The sequence below is a fragment of the Centroberyx affinis genome, unplaced genomic scaffold (genome assembly GCF_046629955.1).
Source record: "Centroberyx affinis isolate AG114_WGS23_722 - 3 ecotype Tasmania unplaced genomic scaffold, CSIRO-AGI_Caff_v1 ptg001058l_1, whole genome shotgun sequence".
Lineage (NCBI taxonomy): Eukaryota > Metazoa > Chordata > Actinopteri > Beryciformes > Berycidae > Centroberyx > Centroberyx affinis.
In genome coordinates this window covers 505,203-522,046 of record NW_027279609.1, presented here as the reverse complement: position 1 = coordinate 522,046, position 16,844 = coordinate 505,203, and the positions used below count along the sequence as shown (strand labels likewise).

General features: G+C 38.8%; 1 protein-coding gene across 2 annotated transcripts; it reads left to right on the top strand.

Moving 5' to 3' along the window:
* The first annotated feature begins 1,199 nt into the window (after nucleotides 1–1,199).
* Nucleotides 1,200–13,770, top strand: LOC139647204 (activin receptor type-1C). 2 transcript variants are annotated; one of them, XM_071523072.1, is made up of 9 exons: nucleotides 1,200–1,269; nucleotides 4,691–4,921; nucleotides 8,849–9,091; nucleotides 9,405–9,635; nucleotides 9,737–9,904; nucleotides 10,436–10,592; nucleotides 12,380–12,504; nucleotides 12,837–12,967; nucleotides 13,645–13,770. In XM_071523072.1, the coding sequence occupies exons 1-9, from the start codon at nucleotides 1,200–1,202 to the stop codon at nucleotides 13,768–13,770; spliced, it is 1,482 nt and encodes a 493-aa protein (XP_071379173.1). The 2 variants fall into 2 exon arrangements, with proteins under 2 accessions (XP_071379173.1, XP_071379172.1); XM_071523071.1 differs by having other exon boundaries at nucleotides 4,691–4,938; nucleotides 8,866–9,091.
* The last annotated feature ends 3,074 nt before the right edge of the window (nucleotides 13,771–16,844 follow it).

Below are 16,844 nucleotides of genomic sequence, written 5' to 3'. Positions count from 1 at the left end.
TAAAAAGCATAAAACAAGTACAAGTATAAAATAAATTGAAAATAATAAAGAACAATCCTAGATATAAAAACATAGAACAAGTATAAGAAATATAAAACAAGTATAAGAAATAAAAGTATGAATTAATAACAATGGTGTTAAAATAAAAAGGTGGAATTAATTAAAAGCAAGATCATAAAAATGGGTTTTGAGCTGTTTCTTAAAACTATCAACAGAAGTTGCTTGTCTTATTTGTAATGGGAGTTTGTTCCAAACATCAGAGGTGTAACACGGGTGCAAAACACTGTCCCTTGGAAAACATGTTATATCACTACACCATTCATTGGCCTACTAATGGCCTATCCATGTAATCACAGAAGAGTCAGTGCACCTATAGCATTCCTCCCCAAAAATCACTAAAATATTACTATAATATCTCATAAAATATTCATATCGTATTATAGGGACTGATGGTGTGTTTGTGGTAGCCTACTCAATGGTGAGTTCTTGTACTTTTTAATCCCCTAGGGTATGGCTATAATATTCCTATAAAATATGTATTTACTCAATCCTTCAATGATTATTCAAGTGTGATCTAATCTAAACAACAGGATGTTATGTATATTTTGCAATTTTGCTGTGATATTTGTGTAGTATCCTTCTAAAATATCTTGTAGGATTACTAGGTCTTTTATCAAGTATGAAATTGTTGTTAAAATGTTCTTGTTCATTGTGCTAGTGTATGAAAGAACCCGGTGCAGTATAATGTGAACATGTTCTAGAAAGCTTTCCCACAACAGCAAAGTATTTAGTGAAGTGAAGGAGTGAGAATAGAGATTTGCGATTGAGTACTCAGTGGATTGGGGGAAATTGCCATATTGAATTGGCTGGCAGGAGGGTGTGTTTGCGCGCGCGCGTGTGGGTCTCCCTGGACCTGCAACAGTTAAAGGGACGTCCAACACACACTTTCCCTAGCTCTCATTCACATGTCTTTATCAGTGGTCTGGAGCGTTAATCCTCTTAAATTCCAGTCAACAGAGGCGGAGCAAATCTCTCACTGCGTTTTCAGTTCCCCCCCTGGTTATTTAGTGTGTGAGGCAATGTGCAGGGTGCATGGCCGATGGACTTTACCGCAAAAGTGTAATGTCGTTTTTTTTTTTTTTTCTAGAATAGCTGTGTAAACAGTGCGTCCGAGAAAGCGGGCAGATGCGGCTCCGGCCATGACTCGTCCCAGGAAGCACGGCATTGAAGCGGCGTTGATCTTCCTGTCTGTCGCCCAGCTGACTGCAGGTACTGACGGGACACACAGGCTTTATGTTAATCAAATGTATCCATCTATGTCTAGTCAGTTCACCAACTTTATCTTTATGTGATTGAAAAGTTCTTATGGGATCTTACTTGTATGAAGCTTGATTTCCAGACATATTTGATCAGGATAGGAAGACGAAAAATGACATAATTTCACACAGCTGACACGTCTCTCTATTGATTTTGAAATTTTACTATACACATGCAAAACTGTTAGTAAGTAGTTAATTCATCTGCTGTTTTTGATCGTACATATTCCGAGCAAGCTTATGAGTAAATGAATGAATTTCAGACTTAACTCTGTTTTCAAACATTAACTTACATGTGAACAAACGCCATGAACCCACGTTTTTACTTTAAAGGACACACGTTTCCACTCCAGTAAAAGTTTGATCATAATGGACTTGTTTGATTCAATAATGAATAATTTAAGCACAATAATTAATCTCCCCCATTATGTAATGTGTTGTTTTAAAGCTCTGAATACAAAGATCTCTCAGTAATCTATGAAAAACAAAAAACTATCTGCCACAATGGGCTTGTTTTTCCATGTCACCTATGCACAAAAGGGCAAAAGCTGTTTTCAATTGTTGTCCTAAATAGCCAATAGTCAAGAAATAAGAGCTATTCAATGAAATTAGCCTCAATAGAATAGGTGTTTCTTATTCTGTAGGTTTAACAGACAGCTGATTTAAACCAAATCTTCAGGAAATATAAGAAAAGTACACAAAATTGATTCTTGTTTACCATTTGCCTTAAACTCCATGCTGCCAGTCAGCCCATTGCCCAGATTACTGTTTCATTGTCATGGACAAACCTTACAACCCAATAGTTTCATACAAGAGCTTGCAGCTCAAGATGGATGCTTTCCATTTACAAATCTACTTAAGATCTAAAAAGGTCTTTCCTGAGAAACTGTAAAACTGTCATTTAATCCATTTCTGTATTCACAATCCATAGATTTGTATTGTTCATTTAGTGAATGTTTTGCTATGTAAGTTGTGTACCAACCTATCTCCTATTTCACTACATGAATAGCTACTCAACTGATACCATGGCTGCTGGTCTCGAAGCAGTTGGAAATGTTGCATTTGATATGATCAATCACATCCTAGATAAAACTATTCCAAGGAGAGTCAGGGTGCTTGCAAAACAGACACCTTTAAAATGGGTCAAAGTAAATGTTAATGTTTTATTCTAAGCCTGAAGCATTATCAGTCAAAAGCAGAGTGAAGAGACAGAGTTACCAAGTGTGACTATTTGGTGGCAAGCTTTTTGGGAGCTGTTATAGTACGTTTCCACTGGGACAAGCAGACAGGTGTGATCATTATATAACCATAGTTTAGGAGGCACTGCATTTTGTGAGTCGTATAATGCAAACTTATGCTGACTTACTGTGCAACTACTGTGTACTGTATAACTAGATAGTACAACGTGCAGCACAGTTTTGACAGAACTGTGAGCGAATGATTAGTCCCATCCACTTCAACTATCTTGTCTGAATTTATTTTTTTTTCCCATGGTGGCTTATTCCAAAGCATTCCAAGCATCACATCTACTTGACCATCAATCAACAGGCATCTTTTTGTCTTAACAAGAGCAAATGACTGAAGTGCAGTACTTGTCTTTATGTGCACTTTCTCTTGTTAGATGTGATTGAAAACACTCATTCAGCTGATCAGCAGAGTGGCTTTCTCTGACAAGTGGACTCACTGCAGGCCTTAGGCTGCAGATATAAAGGTAGACTAACAGTACAGACATGAAGAATATTCATTCTAGGTTGGGTGCTATTTGAATGCTTTAATTACAAAATCATGCATTGCTATGCTTTCCTTAACAAGAGATTCCACATAGGAGAACCACATAGTGAAAAGTATCTGCAAATGTACAAGCCAGTCACCAGTGTAAAACCTTGAAATAAAATTGTATAGAACAGTATCACTTTACAACTGGTGAAGTATACCTTATCTACCTTATTGCTGTTTTTCTGCATGCTTTTGTATGGTTTGTTCATGCAGCACAAGGACACTGCAGATTTAAACAATACAGCTTGATAACATCTTGCTGTATTGCTACAGCTTCATTCTTTGCATTGTGAAATTCCTTCAGTTGAGAGATGGAAGTCACATAGCAGTCCCAACTCACAATGACATGTTGAAAATTGGCCAATATATTCTTTTGCCAAGTGGGCTCTACATCCCACGGTACAGAACACAAAATCAATTCTGAATGGATCAGCTTCTTAATCTTCCTATCAGAGGTAGCAAGGAGAATCTGACAGATTTGTGTTAGGCTGGGAGAAAACACAGAGTCCCCCTCAAACACGTGTCAGGGATATAACCACATTCCCTGGTTTCATATCAACCATTTAAATGATTATCTCTCTGTCTGTGTTGATTCGAATGAGAGATCTTCTCCTTTAGTAGATGTATTAGCTATGAAAATACTTTACATCTGACTGAATTTAATGCATTTGAATGGATTCAGAAGTTCCGCAAAAAAATATTGCACATAGGACTTAAGATTCAAAGAGCAGCTACTTCTGACTCCTAAATTCACTCAATTAGACTTAGGGTTTTTGTTGTTGGAGTATACTGAACTGCACTTGATATATATCCATTTTGCAAAAAGATAGTTTCTTGATATTCATTGCTTGAAATTTCAAAAATACAACTGCTTACAGTATATTATCAACATTATTTGTCAGTAAAGGTCTTAAGACAGCTAATAACTTTAATAATGTAGATAACAGTGAGTTTTACTTTCATGCCAACTATCCTTTTGTTTGGGTAGATGTCACATTTTTCAAACTATGGATATCTCAGTTTGGAGTTTGAACCCTGTCTGCCTGGCATGCTACAGACATCAATGTCAGTATTGTCGAACATTCAAACACAGTTTATTTTCAGGGTTTTCCCTGTGAGGAGGCAGGGCCGCCATGCTTGTCTATCACTCACAGTCTTATCAAATAAAGCAGGACAGCGGCTCCAAGAAGAGCACAAGATTATCTGGGTGTTAAACTAAGAGGCATTACTCTGGTTTCTCCAGCTCCAGGCATTTAAGAGCATGGACCTCCTTACATAACAGGACGCTCCTGCTTCAAAAGAGTAAAAGGCCACTAGCCACAGAAATCTATAGAGGATATCGGTTGGTACCATTTCTAGTGTCCTTTCCCACTCAGTGAATTCACAAATTAATTAATTAATTGGTGTCTATTGGAAAGTGTCTGTGGCGTTATATAATGGAAAGTTTCGTAGTTGATTAGTTCCAAGCTAAAATGTGCTGACAGTGAAATGACTGAATACTTATTCTTCCATATCACCAAGAGATGTTTCTATACAGGGATTCAATACATGGATTCAAAACAGAAAGTATCTAACTCGAGTGACGCAATGTGTTTCAGCTCTGAAGTGTGTGTGCCAGCTGTGTACCAACCACACCTGTGAGACAGGTGCGGATGGGGCCTGCTGGAACTCTGTGATGCTGATCGATGGGAAGGAGGAGACGGTGAAGTCCTGCCTGTCGCCCTCCGAGATGAAGGGCCAGGTCTTCTGCTACAGCTCCCGCAACGTCTCGAAGAGGAACTGCTGCTTCACCGACTTCTGCAACAACGAGACTCTGCACCTACATCCAGGTACCTTCGGCAATAATGTCAAAACATGTTATTTTAATGCAAGAAAGACTAAACAATTGGTGCTTTTCTGAACTGGTGTTAGTTTGTAACCATCGTTGGCTGTGTTTTAATTTGCTTGTAAAGAAGTTGAAAATTGCTGCTAAATTCAAACGTCAGCACAATTCAACTTCAACCTTATTATGATCAGTGGTTTGAAATGATTAAGTATGAAAATAAAAGAGAAAGAAAACAGGTATGAAATGAAGGAAAGATGCATCCATTAAAACCGTCCGTTCAACCCGTACAGCTCAGTAGTTATTCAGACTACAACGCAGTAGACAGAAACACCAGCCCAATCTGTGTGGGATTTCCCACTCATTCTAGACCGTGGCCCTGGCCAGACGAGGTGGATGCTGATCCTACTAGATCCTGTGACATAATAAAGCTGGCGGAGGTTATGGGACGCCGGTCAGTGATTCCCCCTCCCCCTCTGCCTCCCGCTCCCCCCCTCCCTTCGATTTATAAATACTTTGTCAGGCATGTAGTCCTGGTGCAAGTGAAAAGCCTCTCATGGGTCTGCTGGGTTGAAGTTGGCCTTAAAGCGGAAGGGTTCTTAACACTTAATGGATATCACTGGGAGGTCATGCTCACACACTCAGTATTATACTGTATGTAACTGGTTGTGCTGGTTGGAGCTTCAGTGATATTAAAGTGTGTGTTATGATGATCTCTTGGGTTGGTTTTGATGTCTTTTGGTGATGTCAAATGATGTTTGTTACACTGCCCTTTCTAGGAATTTATGGTTAAATTTATAGTATCATATGTTCTTCTGTACATTTCTCATTAGAGTTTATGGCAGTTCAAATAGATCTATGTATTGTATAATAGATCGCTCATAAAGGATGTGAATTAAATTTGTATTCTGCAACTGTTTAATTTTCACATGTATTGCAATACTCTATTTAATACAACATTGAGCTATCTAGGATGCAAGACACATTTCAGCCCCAACTTGTAACTGCAGTGTAGCACCTCCTATTGAAACACTGTCAACCAACAACTGGCTTTGTTTACATTTTGAAGTTAGTGGATTAAAGACATTTTGACTGACTGGCTGACTGAAATCTTGACAGAACAGACTGAAAGTATGTCACAGCTAAATATGAGTCTTAAACACTGTGTATGATCTTGCAAAAAACATTTATTTACATTAGCTTACATTTATTTTGATATTTGCAAACGCTGAAGTAAAAGAAGCTTATGTTTTGGGTTATGATTGGTTCTGAAACACATACTAAGTCCATTCATTGTAATTAAATTAAATCTGTTGAATGTGTTGTTATGAACAACATTAGTGGATTTGGCTATACAAACCATCATACAGTAGCAGCAAGTCAACATCTGCCCTATATATATACTGTATGTATATTTATATATATATATATATAGTAGTTAGGGTACATTTTGACATAAAACGTGTATAGTAAATACACTTGGCTTAAACTAGCATAAACCTGAGTAGTTGTGTTAAATTTGGTTTTAATCATTGGTAGATAGACTGAACTTTTCATTCATGTAATCATGTTGTGAATGGAGATATTTATACGTCTGTTGCTGTGCTGGGTGATACTGAGCTTGAATCTATTTCTATCTATTTTTTGAGGAGAGCTACCACCTAGACACCATCTTTTGTTCATCATCGCCTCTTTCCAGGGCCAGATTGACTGTTTCCCTGGTTACCATATTGATTGTATGGACTAAAGCACAGATATACAAGTGTTTCCGAATTGCCAGTACCACTGATGAATGGGCATGGTTATCACTGCTAAATACTAAAAAGCACTTACCTTAGATGACACTGTTACTACAGAGTGGAATGTCTGAAGAGTTATTGATGGCATAAACTGTAGAGGTGATGGATTAAAAGTGTACAGATGTCCTGTGGACTGTTGATGTAACTGGTAGGGATATCGCCCTGAAGCTGTGATGGTGTGGTCCATTAACAGAGACACCAGAATCAATCTGTCCCAGCTCCGCTAAAAATCAGCACTGGAGCTCATTCAGTGTGCTAATTATTGTTTATAAAGACTTTGTGGTGCCCTTGCTAACACTTCTCTAATGGCTTGAGAAATAGGATGCACAAAATCTTGTTGACTTAAGAAGAGCATGTCTTTTGGATATTTTTGGAGAATAGAAAAGACCCCAAAAATCCACATACATACATAATGTTAATAAATTATGTCAAGAAAAAGAAAACATCTATAGTTATAGTGCAGTTAGAGGTACAGTGCTGATTTTGTGTAGTATGTTCTCCTTCTACACCCTGTTATCAGACTCCAGACAGTCTTCTGATTTTAACATCTCAACACTTTAACTTTTATTTAAATAAATGCATTCAGCTGTAAGAAGTTGTTGTGTCATATCACCAGACAGACCACTGACAAAAAGGCAATTCATCACAATTCTAATTAGAAACATTTTTGAATATGTCAAAAAGTGATGAATGACTGTTGAGATCGCTTCCATGCCGGACCCATGCTGGTTTAGCCTCCCTGCAGCCAAAAAACATTTTGGGAAGTGGTTCTATCCTGAGTGAAACTAACCGATACGCATGCTGAAAAACCATTGCAGTATTTCATGACTGTCCTGCCATTGGGTCAGAGGAGAGTAAAGGCTTCACTCTTGTTTTGCACCACATCTGCTTTGCTCTAGTTGGACGTGTGCTAGAATAAGCTTTTAGGCAAAAGGCTAAAGATGTCTTAGGAAATAGCTGACTGTGGTTTAGTTCATATCTCTTCGCACTTTTGGCCATCTGCAGATGTTGCAATGTCTAAAACCGTCTTGATGAGGACATTTCGTTCGTTAAGGGATTTGAGAAGATCAAAAGGTTAAAAAAAACATGAAATCACTTTTTTGCACTAAAATGTTATTGTTGATACTATTGAAACATTGATTTATCACATTTCTAGGCAATGATATTACTGTGTTCACTATGCCTTATTCTGTCTGCATGTCTGGAAATGCCATACTGACATAATGCTATACAGTCGCCCACAAACAGCCCCTGGTATTTTTGTTTGTGTCCAGGTATCCTCTGTCCACCCACAGAGAGAATCAAGGACAGAGGTGGAAATGTCAGAGCTCATTGTTTTTCCAAAACCGTTATTATCAAGTCTCACAGTGCACCTGTGTGTGGTCAGTGCATGTCAGCTCTTTTAAATGGCAGATACATATGTATTCTTAAAATACATTTTATAACTTTTTGGGCAAAAGGCTGTAGGGAAAACAAACTACAATTTATTGGCAGTATAAATTCTGCTTCTGTATCTTTCTTATCGATTTTGACTGCGACTCTGACTGCCTAATGAAATTCATGGGCAGTGATGAAAATTTCTGGCGTCTTAAAGGCAAATCGAATTTCCCAATTTGCTGTTTAATGGCAGACATAACTTTGCATCTGCCAAATTCACAATTTTCATCTCCCTAAATCTTGCAGATCGTAGACTAGCTTAGGTCTTGGTTTTGCTGAGCTTGTGCTTTCCATCTGGCAAGGCTGTTTCAGCAGTAGTCGTATAGTTAGCACAAATGGGGGATATTTTCTACTTGGAAAAGAAAATCTCAGAATGTTAGCATTGATTTATTGCTTAGCAATAACCAATCATCCTTTGTCTGAGTGCTGGGTCACAGGTAAACCAGTACCAATGCACAAGAATAATGATAATGGAATAATTAGCATTGACCACTAGAGGGTGCAGCAATCATAGGGAGTGTAGTTACAGTGAATGATGCATTTACAATTGCAAGGTCTTTCTCAATCTACTGATCTCTTGTCATAAGAATGAGCATTTTGTGAAATCACAAGGTGCTAATAATGCTTGCTTTGGTAGGTTGGCATTGTGTTTTTTGCTTTTTCCTGTCAGTAAGTTGTGTATGTGTGTGTTGTTACAGAGAGGCCTTTGGAGGAGCCAGGCTGGGGCAGACTGGAGCTCACTGTGGTGATCCTGGTGCCGTCCTGCCTGCTATGTGTGGGCATCCTGCTGGGGGTGTTTGCTGTGCAGGGCCAGCGCTGTGCCTATGGCAGAGCCCACAAGCAGGACGCAGAGGAGCCTCTGGACGACCAGATGCTTATGTCACCTGACAAATGTCTCAAAGATCTGATCTATGACATGAGTACCTCGGGCTCTGGCTCAGGTAAGACAAACATTGCTAGCTATTTTAACTCATATGACACGCTGGGCCGTGATCATTTGCTACTTGATTTTACCCTGGGTTGAATTTCACAAGAATGTCACATGAGTGTAGCAAGTACCATGGAATGATTTCATAGGAAGATCAGTTTCCGTTTCAGTTAAATTATTATAGTATGAAAAGCAGCATTCTTTTAACATGAATTGGTACAGGAAAGAACAACATATTCTCTATTTCAGAGAAGCTCAGTAAGCGTTGAAGAATCCTTTGCTTCTCATAGTCAGGTCAGTGGTATCATTTGTTTTGTCTCTTGCAGGGCTGCCGCTGCTGGTCCAGCGAACCATAGCACGGACCATCGTCCTGCAGGAGACCATTGGGAAGGGTCGATTCGGGGAGGTGTGGCGGGGCAAGTGGCGAGGAGAGGATGTGGCAGTGAAGATCTTCTCCTCCAGAGACGAGAGGTCCTGGTTCCGCGAGGCTGAGATTTATCAGACCATAATGCTTAGGCATGAGAACATCTTGGGCTTCATTGCTGCTGACAACAAAGGTAGGCCTACTACTACTGAAACACATGGGATAAATAATATGATCTCTATTGTAATATCTTGATGGAGACAATCTAATCACACTATTTGCTGTGTACTGTAGATAACGGCTCGTGGACTCAGCTGTGGCTGGTGTCAGAGTACCACGAGCACGGCTCCCTGTTCGACTACCTGAACAGGTACACTGTCTCTGTGGAAGGCATGATCGTCCTGGCTTCGTCCATAGCCAGCGGCCTGGCACACCTCCACATGGAAATCATTGGTACTCAGGGTAAGACTGTGCTGGTGAATGAAACATATGAATTCTAGGGCACTGACCTTGTATTGGGGGATTCAGAGGATTATGCTACTTGTGTGTGCAGTAAAACTATTGTATACAAAAACCTCATTAGGCATAGTGGCAGAATTTTCTTAATCCAGATCCCTATTCTAATGGTCAGTTTATATATCCTGAAAGCAGGGTCAAATTTATGGAGTAAGTGAGTGCATGTACCCTCTGCAAGTATGTGTCTGTCTTCAGAATTAAACTGTTATTCCATATAAATTAAAATCTCATATAATAGACGGCTGTGATATTATTATTATGATTAGAGGTTGTTACACAGCATACTGCAATAGCTAACACATTGGTGCAGATATTTTTGACTTATTTATCCTGTAAATATTGTTGAGCCTCATATTACTACAAATGCACTTTCATCCATTACTGAAAGATCAAAAACATTTGCTTATGAAGCAAATGTGTTACTATAAAGCAGGTTTTTTGTGGTCTATAACATGAGTTTGAACTGCTTGGTTTTAGGGAAGCCTGCCATTGCCCACAGAGACATCAAGTCTAAAAATGTCCTGGTGAAGAAGAATGGCACAGCGGTCATCGCAGATTTGGGTCTGGCTGTGAAACACGACTCCAACACCAACACCATAGACATACCGTCCAACCACAGAGTGGGAACCAAGAGGTAGAATGACACTGCAGTGAAATACAAAAATAGCACATAAGTAGTAGGCTACATACATTTAGTTCATTTGTTAATGATAGAGCATTCACTCTCAATTATTTGTTAATGCTTTGGATAGGGCAGCCTTCTCATGCCAAAAGTTTCAGTAATTGAATTTCAATGAAAATCCACCTGAACCTGGTGCACTGCATTAGATGTGCTAGATTATCCATGGAGTAATTATGCATGTTAATCAGCTTCTCTGACTGAATTACTCTGAAAGCAACGTGTTAAACATGATTTGGCCAATACTAAGAGCTTGGAGCAGTTTCAAAAACCACAGATGAACAGACTGTTTGAGAGTCACCCAGCTTCTTTTGCACTGTTTTGTTTATGGAACCCATCACCCAGAACACAGGTTTCCACTTTCACGTGCCCCCTCACTCCCAGTGGCTATTCCTAGAACAGCAAACTGTGTTTGTTAACAGAGCGATGGAACTGTGCCAGTTACAAAGGCCAGGATGTGTACATTGGCTGGACAAAAACAAACTCACGGGTGACTGGTGAGGGTGGAGGGCGCATGAAGTAATCCCAAGAAATCATTATACTAAAGCACCTGCAAACCTGTGCAATCAGTTAAGCCTGCCTATTGCCTCCTCAAATAGTCTCAAACCTAAAGTGAAAGAAAAACATGAGAAGTGCTGCAAAAAGTCACAAAATACTTAAGTTATTTAGCATGGTAAAGCAAGCATATATAGCATATACATATATTCATATATACTGTATGTATGTATAAACATGAACCTGCTTACTTACTTACAAATTTACAATATATATCGATTAATGTATATTGTAAACAAAAATATATATATTTTATTATACAGTGGCACAAGTAAGCAGGTTCATTTTTTAAGGCAAATGTCAAAAGGCCCTTCCTTCAGAAATTAATAACTGGAAATGAAGCTCTCTCACAAGGTGAAGTGGCATCAAAACTGTCAATAAAAGCAATAACAAATCAGTAATATAATGGATTAGTCTATTGGAGCTTGAAAGGCTTGTGCAGAATGACAGATCTGAATGGGAATTAAATTGTTATGAATTTGGTGGATTCCCACAATGCTGAACAGATTTAGGTGTCAACAGAAACAAAATAGTAATAACTGAAATTAATTCATATTGAATAATTGATAACAATTCATATTCAGGCAATTGCTTGCTTGATGGTTGTAAATTTTGTGTTGCAAAATTGTCTGAATGTCCGAAGAAAATTAGGAAGTGCCTAAGAAACGTCTTAATTGCAATTCCTCAATATTTTCTTAAGACCTTGCCAATTTCTTATTTTTGTCTTAGTCGTTGGACAGAAGATTTGCCAGATGAGTGATGGCTTGTCCGAGGGGTCGAGATTGTTTTACTATTATGTGATTAGAAAGGGCAAGAGGATCCATCCTCTTCCTTATTGGCCTTTGTGGATGTTCCTCTGTATTCATAAACTGCAGTACTTCCATATGATGAGCAATAAGAAAGAAAAAGTCTCTGCTACTCTAATGTATCTTAAACATGAAAAAAGTGTCTATATAAACCAAATTTTAACTTTTTATCTAAAATAAGAAAAAATATGAGAACAAATCGTCAACTGTGAGTACATCTTCAGTTAAGAGACCAAGGCCCACAGCTTTACAACAAAGCCACACATCAGGAACTAGTCTATGAGTGAGGTAAAATTATAAGTGAGATGAAGTAAATATTCCAAGAAGTGAACACATTGCTATTTTCCTTTCATTAGGCCTTAATGATTTTGTCCTCTGCAGGTACATGGCCCCAGAAATCCTGGATGAAAAAATTAACATGAGCAGCTTTGAGTCATTCAAGCGGGCGGATATCTACTCCCTGGGCCTGGTGTTCTGGGAACTGGCCCGGAGATGCTCCGTCAGGGGTACCTTAACACACACACACACACACACACACACACACACACACACACACGCTCATACTCGCTGATTCATTAAATTAGTTAAAACAGTCATTAGCAAAGCCACATTACAGCACTAATGAAACTAGTGAAACTGTAATAATCCCAATAACGCAACCGGTCATCACTTTATATGTCATGTCAGTTTGACCCTCGCACACACTTATTCAAGGTTGTTTATATCCTTACTGTTTCTCAGTACACATACTCACTCTTGTGCATCACGGAGCTAATGAAGAAAACTGCCTTTAGACACGGGGGGATAACTGAAATCTGTTTACTTGTTGTTTTGACAGGACTTCATGAAGATTTCCAGCTGCCTTATTATGACCTGGTGCCTTCAGATCCGTCCATCGAGGACATGAGAAAGGTGGTGTGTGACCAGAAACTGAGACCCAACATTCCTAACCAGTGGCAGAGCTGTGAGGTGAGACGGCAGTGTCAGTGTCAGTGTCAGTGTAGGCGGTTATGAAATCTCTTACTGTATAATGATAGCCCAACTCATGAGTAGAGTGTGTGTGTATGACATACTGTAATAGATTTAACATACTGCATGTTTAAGTTATGCAACATGTATAGAGACATTTCATTCCTTTTGAGCAATGCCCAATGGGAGATATAATGTATATTTCTGGGTTACTAACTGAAGCTCTTGTCGGGAAAGTTGTTGTACGCAAGAAGCTGATTATGCCTATTGTCTCTGTCTAAATTAAGTAACTTTTTGCCTTTTATCTAAATCAGTGGTTCTCAATATGGGGTCCGGGGACCACTAGGGGTCCTTGAGCAGGTTCCAGGGGGTCCCCCAGCAAATTGATGAATTGTTAAACTTCACCATTATTTCATTTACAAGAAGTTAACACACTTAGAGGATGTAGAAGAATGATTATTTTGATCATTATCTCTCTACCTACAATACAGATAGTCATGGAATTCTGGACAAAACCATATCTAACAATAAAAATATTCTCAGATTTTGGTCAGAGAGACAAAATCACATCAAATGGGGGTCTGTGGCTCTAATGTGGACTAAATGAGGGGTCCTTGATATGAATAAGGTTGAGAATAACTGATCTAAATGATACTCTCTCCTTGTTGACTCTCCAGGCTCTGCGTGTGATGGGCAAACTGATGAGAGAGTGCTGGTACGCCAACCCTGCTGCTCGACTCACTGCGCTGCGGGTCAAGAAAACTGTGTCTCAGGTGACTGTCATCAAGGACGTCAAAGATTAGCTAGATTTGCTCCCCGGCAGATCAGCACTAGTGCTGGCGCTGGTGCCAACAGACTGACTGAGAGTTGCTGGGAGCAAAGCGTCCTCTCTCACTGCCTGAGGCTGCCCCCCTCAGGACAGGACCACACTGTACACCCTCAGTGAGCATGATCAGGTTGTTGTTGGTGCCAAAGGATTGCAGGATGTGTCTGGCAGCCTTGCCTCATATAGTTGAACCGAACTGCCCGTGTTAAGTACAGCTGAACTTTTGACCGGAAGAGCCATGTGAAGAAGAATACTATGTACAAAGTATATACAGATTGTTTTGCTACCTCAGACATGTAAGTGCCCAAAGCTTGAAGTTGCACATCGAGATGTTTTTGTGCCATATCTTGTAGCGCTAGGTAATGTGCTAACCGACTGTCACAAAGGATAAAGATGCCCTTACTGCTTTAACTAGTTACAGACTGTCCAGAATGATCCTTACTTTAAAGTTTACACACTCCCTTACTATTTTGGACTAACTTTTTGTGGTACAAAAGCCCTATGGAACGTTTACTCCACATTCACCTGGAATACAGCCTCCCATTTTCCAAGTGGAAAAGATCCCTTTGCTGAATACATCTAAATGTTTTTTTTTTACTGTGATCTCATCCCACTTATTGATTTTTCTTTATGTAATGAGAAGCACAGCTATCAGCATGATTAGTTCCTACTATAGGTTACATATTGCAGATTTAAAGCCTTCAGTCAATTAAATGAGCACCTTTTTCACTGACCATTGAATACTAATGTGGTGACACACAGCAGTTTATTTATGAACTTACAAATATATATGTTAATATGTTTTGCATATTTCTGCATACTCTTGATATTTATTCACACTGGAAGCATGTTATTGATTGAAATTCTGAAATCCATACTACCCCATGCACAAGTCAAAACTACAAATGACCAACTCATTTAATCTAGATAACATAAACATTGGTTAAAGGTGCTGTTTGTAGCACAATGATGATGTTATTTTGATTTTGTACATTGGTATTAGTAATAAATCAGTATAACTGTTTTCTTGAATGTCTTTCAAGAGGAATTTCATGAGGAGAGCACAGTCTCTAGTGTGAGCAGAGATGGGTGCACATACAGTATGATCACTAATACCATTGTAAGATGTGGCTTGTAAAGCCTTGTCATAACAGGCTTAGGAAAAGGGGACACCAGTAAATCTGTGCACCAACACGTTTGTATGCACCCACGTGTGTGGAAGCGTGCCTGTGTGCGTATGTGCATGGGTGTGTGTGTGTGTGTGCGTGTGTTCATTTCATATCATGTGAAGTGATCCTGTATTTAAACATCTGGTTTTGAGTTATCGTTATTGTGTTTTTGAAATGGGTGCTGTAGAGAAAACCTTTCCATGATTCACATCCACCATGGCTTTTAATTTATGCTTAGTTTTACATTTTCAGTTGCTGTTTACTTTTTGTTTTTGTTAAAGCCACTTCCATAGCCTACTATATTAGGTGCGTTGCATCAGTGTTGATGCATATACATAACTATTCTCTTATTATGACAGAGTGAGGATTACTGGACAATATGCACAAAGTCAATGCATAGGCATTGACTTTGTGCATAAGCAGTGTTGCATGTTGAAAATAAGCCAACATAGGCTACTGTTAACTGGGCAAATATCAGGATCTTACAGTTGTATCATTTAGTTAATGTTCATGTTCCAATGATGTTTTTGTGTAAGAGAAATTATTGGTTCACTTCATATATGGAATTATTTTACACTGTGTTACAAAGAGTAAAACTAGGAAATATTGAAAATGCAGTATTGTGGCATCTAGCTCTGCCTATGTTCATTTAACATATAAGTTTATGTTATTTGTCTGGAGTTGGGCCTATGCCAGAGCCAAGCTTATGTTGTGTCATGTGTTTTATCTGTTTGTCCAAGAAACAGGTGGCAGGTGACACAGGGAAGTGTACAAGTGGAAATGTCTAGTTGTTTATCTTGTAAAAAAGACTTATCAGTCATTCCAAAGAGAGGTGATCACCATGTGCAATTTCTGACTGGGGACTTTTTTTATATTGTGTATGACACAGCTGAAAATTCCCTAACCCTATCCCATTAGTAATGTGATATTACTTTAATAAAATAAGATCTACATAGGATTTTTTAAAAATCCTCCAATTGCTTAGATTCATACTTTTGGGTGATGTGTAACTGTTTTTGTGTTGTTAGCTCAGATGTGGCTCTCTTATCACATGCCATAGTATTGTATCTCTGCACTATTTATTGTATATAGAAATATGTGATATCAGTCGGTCAATAAAGTATTTTTCATGAACGTACTGTTTTTATGTATTTATTTTTTTACATGAAAAAGTGACCTATTTTTTATTGTAAAATGTCCCACAGACACATTATGAAAGTGATTATGCTAACAATATTTATCATGCAGACGGTGCAGATTAACTTCTGCACATAAGACAGGATTCCCCAGTGCTACTTACCTGAAACAACTCATTTCATCGTCATCATTTACCTATCCTCTGATATGACTCATCACTGCTCTCTGTTCTACTGCTGCATTTGTATACATAGCTTATAATGTGGTTGTGTCCGTTAGACAGAGGAAATAAAGCTGTGCCGCCGAGGCCATCGTTACTACACAGATGAGTCACGGCCTTAAGAATGTGCTGCATCTCGCTTTAACGGATTGGGAGATCATATCGTGTCAGTTACAGGTTTATGGGACACGTATTAAAAACTTTCCCATAGTGGTGACACTGGGGAACATAATTTTTACAGAGAAAAACCAGTGTTGCATTGTCAGTGTTGTCAGTGTTACTGAGTGCTGTAGTACAAGGGGACAGTTGCATCAGATCCTGTGTATTGGTAGCCACTTAAAACTTAAGCAGATTGACATTGTGTTTAAGCAAATTTGTCACACATTATATTACAGAAGCATAACACTGTCTTAGTGTGTGGAAAGTGAATCTGAGGCTATTCTGTTGTCTACTTCAGTTATCAAGCAGCAGGAGAGCACATGGACTGCTACCACTGAAAAATACAAAGCTTACTTTACATATTAC

What these genes read in the sequence shown, in the direction of transcription:
- LOC139647204 (XM_071523072.1), top strand. Translation starts at nt 1,200, where the DNA reads ATGACTCGTCCCAGGAAGCACGGCATTGAAGCGGCGTTGATCTTCCTG. An exon ending in GGAAATCATTGGTACTCAGG is followed by an intron (nt 9,905 to 10,435) that starts GTAAGACTGTGC and finishes GCTTGGTTTTAG; the next exon opens with GGAAGCCTGCCATTGCCCAC. An exon ending in CACAGAGTGGGAACCAAGAG is followed by an intron (nt 10,593 to 12,379) that starts GTAGAATGACAC and finishes TGTCCTCTGCAG; the next exon opens with GTACATGGCCCCAGAAATCC.